Here is a 7195-nt window from a genome sequence, read left to right as displayed (position 1 = left end):
GTATGTGTGTGTGAGTGTGAGAGAGAGAGAGAGAGAGAGCTCTCTAATATTTGATGCACTGACCCACTGCAACAGCTCTTGTCCTCCAAACCCACATTTTCTTCAGACTTCCGTCTTTCAGTTTAAAGCCACAGCTGTAAGACTAAAATATAAGCATGACTAAAACTGGAAAGATTTATTTTGGGGGATGCAGATATTGCGCTGATCCATCGGAAACCCAACATATTTTACAGATAACACGGTTCCCCACGTGTAGAAAAGATTGAGGCAAAGTCAAACCATCTGCAGTGGTGTGCTAGCCACGGTTAGCCTAGAGCTAAAACTAAATGTGCACTGATGTCACTTATTTTTTCCCTATAGCTGTTATCTGTAATTGAAAAGTATTATTTTGATTAACCAAATCTAATTTAGTTTTTTAATCCACTAAACCGAGTGTTTGAGGATAGGCCTACTGTATTTTCTTCTTACAATCCCTTTCGATAATCCATAGACTATAGTATTTGTAAGTAGCCTACATAAATTATATGCCTTTGATTTGATTGGAACAGACCGCTTAAGCTTTAAAAAAAGACATTACAACCTTCTTATGTATTCCAGAGTTTGCAGCCTGAAAAATTTCAACCATTTTCTTCTCAAAGTCACTGTTACTGCAATAACTCTGCCTTTTGTAGGGCAGCAAGTTACAGTTTGTGCCTTTCAGAGAAGCAAAGGAGTTATATAAACAACTGGATCTCCAAATTGAACAATTCAAAGAGAATCTCCTTCATCCGTAGTGCCCTTTCATAAGTCTGAAAGTTATTATACTATGTATGTTTTAGTCAAGAGAAACAGCATGAATTAAGCTATCTGAAAGCCCACGGGTGTGACAGTTATCTGAGTCCTGCAGGTACTCAGCTCTGTCTCTTCTGCTCTAAGTGGAGGATGGATTTGTGTGTTTTGACTCAGCAGCGCTGAGCGTCTGACTGCCTCTCCTGTTGAGCCTGACATTTCCAGCACTAAGACTGATGCTTATTTACACGAGCCAAGCACAAATCATCTTTGTCTTATTCAGAGGATGTGACTTTCTGAGGTACTGACGTCTTGAAGTGTCGGACGTCTTTCAGTGACGTCTTCGTGGTTGACTCTGCGGACAGGAGAAAGTCCCACCGCTTTCTCTTGCCTCCTTCTTCCTGTACTTTTAAGACAAGCCAACGTACAATAAAACGTGGTTCTGCTGCAGTTTTGATATATTTCAGGGATTGTATTGAGCTGTAGGCCCTGCTTTAAAATTCATGCATTGCCTGAAAAAATAATACAAGTTGAACTGTCCACAAACACACATACACCCATAAGTTTTGAATATTTATAACTTATCTACAAGCTCAGGTATTTGAGACACATACATGGTTCTTGGTCGAGGTCATACCACAAAGCTCAACTATTTTCAAGACCTTCAGCCAGCGATCAAGCCTCCTCTGGGTCTCTACTTTGTGTGTTGTATGTGTATGTATGCTGTTTTTCATGTGTTTTGTTTTGGTCACATGTGCACACTTGAGTATTTGCACGTACTGCACTGCATACCTGACATGTCTGCCATTATCTCTGTGGGGGATGTCGATTGGATGGGTTCACCCGAGGCGAGGGGTGTTTTACCATATCAAATATTTGTAACGTGTGACTCATGTCTGAGTGAGCGAATCCTCTCTGACACCGCTGAATGTGCTCTGCAGCGTTTCGCTTGAGTGATGAGGTCACTCCTCACTCTCTTCCTGCCTGACAGCGACTTTCTTTTTGCTTCTTATTTCTTCGGTTCTGATCTTGTCTGTCGGGTTCATTTTGTTCTCGGCTGTTCTCTTTTGTTCTCTCTCTCGGCTTCGCTCCTCTCTTTCTCAGCCTCATAAACAAGGTTTTACAAGTCACTGAACCTCCTTCAAAATCATGTTTTGAATGTCAGGTATTGGTAGTAAAACATGAGGAGGAGTTTAACTGTAAATATTATTTTATAAAGGCAATTGTAAAAAAAAAAAATGTTAATTTGTTAATGCCCTGCAAACATAGCAGGTTGGCTTCTTTACAAAATTATATCATCAGCCTAACTTATAACCTGAAGCACCTGATTTCAGTTCAAGTGAGTAACTTGTGTGACTTGTGTGCTCTGTCTTGAGTAACTAAACTCCTAAACTAAACTTTTTTCAGCTACTGTATATATTTGGGTAGCAGTGTTGTTGAATGCTTCAGGTCCAAATGATGACATTTTAATGTCTTATAAATTTGCATAGCAACATCCCTTGAGCTACTGCAATTGATTTTAGCTTATGGCTGATCTTGAGGCAGGTGTTGTATGGTGGCAGCTTTCATCACCAACTAACTCCCCCCTCCCCCTGCCCAGTAGAGAGTTATCCTCTCTGATCCGCTACCTTTGCTTGTGTGACAACATACGCACCATACAGAAACTTTTACAAACAGCTGTGGATGTGCTTCTAGTGACGAAGCTTTAGCAGACTCTCTGTTTCCGGTGCAGATATGGAGAGTCTGACAGCAGCTGCTCATGGCTGGTTAGCTCAGTTAGCTCTTTTCAGTTAACTGACTTTTTTCCTGCTACACTGAGCTGTGGTCACTCTGGCCGGTGTTACCTCCCACATCACACACTATGTAGTCATGCCAAGCCCCCTGTATAATTTTCCTGTGCTGTCTCTTTTTGAAGCTGAACATCTCTTGGACAACTGAAGTTACATAATGTTATAATGTAAGTGTGTGCTGCCTGGAGATCATAGTGGTTATGTCTATAGAACAATTCATGTAAAAGATTCAAACCAAATGAAAACAATGGCATTTATAAAAGCAAAGATTTCTGTCATAAAAGACAGAAAAGATGGAATAAAATACAGGATAAGAAAGCAATGTTTAAATGTCTTAGAATTTCAATTTTAAAGTGTCTACAGATGTTGAAACCGTAAAGTCAGATAAAGCCTCCCAAAAACCTTAACCAAAAAACAAAAAATAGAAAACAACTAATTCAACCACATCTTAGGGTACCAAATGATATTGATAATATATCTTGACAACCTATTTGTCGCCATGTGTGGTGGGCTTGTCCATTAATATCTCAAACTTTATATGTGTCAGTATTTCCATAAATTGTGTTTACTCTCAGCACTGCAGACAATTTGTATTTTTAAAATGCACATTAAACCCACGGCATGTTTTATCGAACTGTATTAACATGGTCCAACTTCAGCTTTGATTAATAGTTTGTGCTGCGGCTGCAGGTGATTTGAACTCCATGTGGCCTGGCTGTTATTATAATTGTAGACTCGCAGCACAGACAGGCAGGTTATATGACTGTCAAGTAATTTATTCAGGTGAAAATAGTTTCATTGGACACAAATGTCAGACAAAATATACAAAAATAAAGGTCTGCTAGAAGAGCTTTGGATTTAGTGGGACCCATGCTTGTTTTTGTTCAGTCTACCTGTGTTTACAGTTTTTGGTTAGCACTACAGAAGTCTGATGTTTCACGCTTGCTTCACTTAAGAGACCACAGCATGGTGACTGTGACCTCCATTTTGACTGGATGGATGAGGCACTGTGTGTGTTTTTGTGCGTGTGTGAGAGAGAATGCTTCTCAGTGTGTCAACAGCTGAAATGATGCATGGCAGAGGCAGCGTTTCTGCCACCTAGTGAGTGTCAAACTGCACTGCAGGTTACCTGGAAGCCTGATAAACTGGTCTCGCCTGCTGGATACCAGCAAGGGCTCATTAGAGGATCACCAGTTCTGTGATCGTGGCCAAAACCGTTATGTTTTGTAATTTAAGACCAAAAGCACTCTTAAAGACTGAATACATTCTATCACCATTCCAAAATTCATTCATAATTTAGCCCTTTTAATGTAAATTCTGTATATTTAACATTACTGCTGGTACAATCTTTAATATGTTTTTCTCACCTTCCAGGCACAGTCGAAATCAAGCTGTTTTTCTTTTTTTCTGTCTTGTCAAATATTTTAGTTTTTTTCAATGTCTCTGGAAGGGATTACACACTGATTCAACTGATTTACAAGATGCTTTTGTTATTTTCCAAGATTCCTGCAGGATTGATTAGAACAATCATCGTCTGGGTGCAGGCATTATGAAACTCACACTAAAATATTTGAGTCAGTCAGTGTGAAGTAAATATACTTTTCTGCCCACCGTATAATGTCATTTTCTTGCATTCATTACATTATGGTGTTATTTGAAAACTTCTACGCCTCCAAAACTTTCTGTTGAATTTTGGGCGTAAGATGACTCAACGCCTGTTTTTTTTTTTTAAATTCCCAGTATTTCTTAAATTCAGAGCATCATTTATCATCTCTTGGCCTCCTTCTCTGCGTTGTTGTTTATTTTCTGTTTATTCTATCTGCCAGTCCTTGAATTTTACTGGCATCTTATGCTTTCTGTCCCTTGATATGTTAAGAAAAAACATCTTAAGTCCTCGGGATTGGTGTGAGGAGCTGTTCAGTGCACTAATTCTTTAAACGATGAGGAGAGCTGGATTATTTTGTTGATATAGGAGTTTGATATTTTCCACACGAAAACGTCCAAGGTTGTTCTCTCCTCTCTTCTTTCATCTGCTCTCCTGTCCAATATTACATACATATTTAAAAGCTGGAGTCAATGAAAGTCAAGAAAGATTTAAATCAAAAGCTCCTCACTCTTGTTTTCTTACCTCCCTGATTTGCTTGTGCATAATTTAAAATGTAAAAATCAATAAATTAAATCAATCTTTGTCTGTCCCCCATTACCTCTTCTTTCTTGCATCTTGACATGTTTTTTTGTTTTTGAAGTCCTCCATCTCTCTAATCCTTAAACAAACAGAATACTTTCCTCTGTGCTGTTGTCCCTTCTTCATGTTTACTCATTTAAATCCAACACATTTCTGAATATCCTCTCCTCCTCTTTAGTGCGTAGGCTGAGCCCACGTCTGATCTGCCTTTTGTTTGAGCTTCCCTCTTTCTCCACAGATGAGTTCATTCAGTACGAGGGCTCTGACGCTGCTCTCGTCGGTTTTCGGGGCCTGTGGTCTGCTGTTGGTCGGCGTCGCCGTGTCCACAGACTACTGGCTGCTGATGGAGGAGGGGATCGTCCTGCAGCAGAACCAGACCACCGAGGTCAAGATGGCTCTGCACTCCGGCCTCTGGAGGGTCTGCTTTGTGGCAGGTTGGTAACAATTTCATGTCACTATCTTGACGATTATGTTCATAATTTCTGGGGATTTATCTATACATTTATTTATTTTATTTCTAATTTAATGCCCGATATTTGTGCGGAAATTGTTCGTATTTTATTTTGCATGAATGAAAATTAACAGTCCAGAAAACCCCTCTTTGCAAGGTAGAAAAACCTCTGAAACAGTACGTAGACCAAATGTGAGGCTAAGGCTATTTTCACAATGAGTTTGTTTGAGTCCCTTTTCCCCATAACCCCCATAATTATCAGAGTGTGACTGTTTACCACCGCTGCCAGGAGACAAGACTGACACCAGTGTCAACGCACAAGTTGTTGTGATGTAGAAAAATGGACAGCACGGGCAGTTGGAGCCACGTAAGCATGACAGAATGGAGTGCAACCAACACAGGAGCACTCTCGTCCTAACCTGACTGTGCCAGATGGTTTGTTACACAGAACCATCTGGGAAGTTATTACTGGAATGAGCTAAAACATCTCCATCAAGAAAAGCCTCTTTGCTCTTCTTTCAGAGAAGAAATATTTTTCAGTTCTGATGTAACTAATACGTGCTAGCAAAATCTACGCTAACCTCTATGGGAGCTGTTGTTTAACGAACAGTGTCTTCTCGCTACATTTTGTCATCTTGTGAGTACGGCTGCTTCACATGGTTACTCCTCTTCCTTCGTGAAAAAAAAATGCATCAAGTAGGGCGAAGGCCAGTGAAACTTCAATCAAGTGATCTCAGTGGAGTCGCTGGTGGATTCCCTTGCAGAAATGCATTCTGCACTGATGCATGGCAGCAAATTCCCAGTGTTGAACAACAAAACCATCTTCACACTGTCGAGTTTGGAGCCCGAAAGAGAGGAAGCTGCCATATTATGTGTGTGTGGCATCATCCGAGTTTACATGTATAAAACCACAGCATAAGCCACGCGACAGGGGTCCATAATGCAAATATGTTCGCTTGAATTAACTGACTGAGATTTGAAACCAAGAATGCACTTAGGCACTAAACTGACATACAGTTATTGAATAGTTACAAGTAGTTATTGAGTAATTCCCAGTGTGTGGTAGTTTGCCGATTGTTTTTTTTATTTTTATCTATTCATCATTTGATTCTTTATTATTTTGGATTTCAAGTGTTTGATTTCAGAAACAATGTAATAGACGCTATTGTCTACGTTTCTTTTCTTTTTAATACATGTGAAATAATGTTGATAACCCTCCTACAGTCCTCATTGAGTTAAGAAAAGTATTGCGTCTAAAGCTCTAAAGCTTCCAGCATCATCCATTTTGCAAGACCGTGCAAATTAACTTCTCTGTGCACCTCCTCGCTGTTGTGACCGGGCAGGCACAAAAAGTGCAAGAATGCTGCTAATGATGTTATCGTGACATGAACACATGAGCGCATTAAATTTACTCCTGTGAAAGAGTACAGATTGCATTTTGACTACACAATACCACCGTTTGAATGAAACCAATCAGAGCACTTAGTGCAGGAAGACTCGTTGGTTCATGTTAAAGTGCCGTTTCTTTTCACAGCTTTTCATTTCAGGGTGACACACCACTGATTTTCCACATTTGTTTTTACCTGTCAGACTCACTGCCATTAGCTAACCATTATAACCCTTATATAAGATGTAATGCTAATGACTTACAGCCAAAGATCATGTTTAAATTGAACGTTCAATAGCGATAAACAATGAGACAATCAGTTAAGAAGTGTTTTAATTTAAAAGATAGATTAAAGATCACGGTGCCCCAACAGAAAAAACAAGGATACGTTTTCATTCAGGCATGTATTCAAACACACACAGCAGGGTGGAGACTGCAGATACAAATAACTGTCCTTATTGCACTGGCTGTCTCTGTGTCTCGGGTCATGATGGTGTTGCTCTGGGGAGGCGGCCATGTTTGTGTTTCCCTGTTGTCTGACGCCTGGTACAAAAGGTCAGAGGAGGAAAATGCTGGTGGCATTTGGAACGGCCGTGTGTGTGTGTGTGTGTATG

The 7195-nt window shown here is 40.0% G+C and overlaps 1 protein-coding gene across 1 annotated transcript in view; it reads left to right on the top strand.

Moving 5' to 3' along the window:
• LOC118343286 (voltage-dependent calcium channel gamma-7 subunit-like) overlaps positions 1-7195 on the top strand; it is a gene marked incomplete at its 3' end in the record, with an annotated part of 32159 nt that overhangs the window by 10432 nt on the left and 14532 nt on the right. Inside the window, 1 exon segment of the mRNA XM_035682057.1 lies at positions 4982-5177. Coding sequence (XP_035537950.1) covers positions 4982-5177 — 196 coding nt within the window.

This window comes from Morone saxatilis, unplaced genomic scaffold (genome assembly GCF_004916995.1).
Source record: "Morone saxatilis isolate NCDOM2014 unplaced genomic scaffold, NCSU_SB_2.0 Contig9, whole genome shotgun sequence".
Classification (NCBI taxonomy): domain Eukaryota; kingdom Metazoa; phylum Chordata; class Actinopteri; family Moronidae; genus Morone; species Morone saxatilis.
The sequence above is the reverse complement of the archived record's forward strand: the minus strand, read 5'-3'. Positions and strand labels throughout refer to the sequence as shown.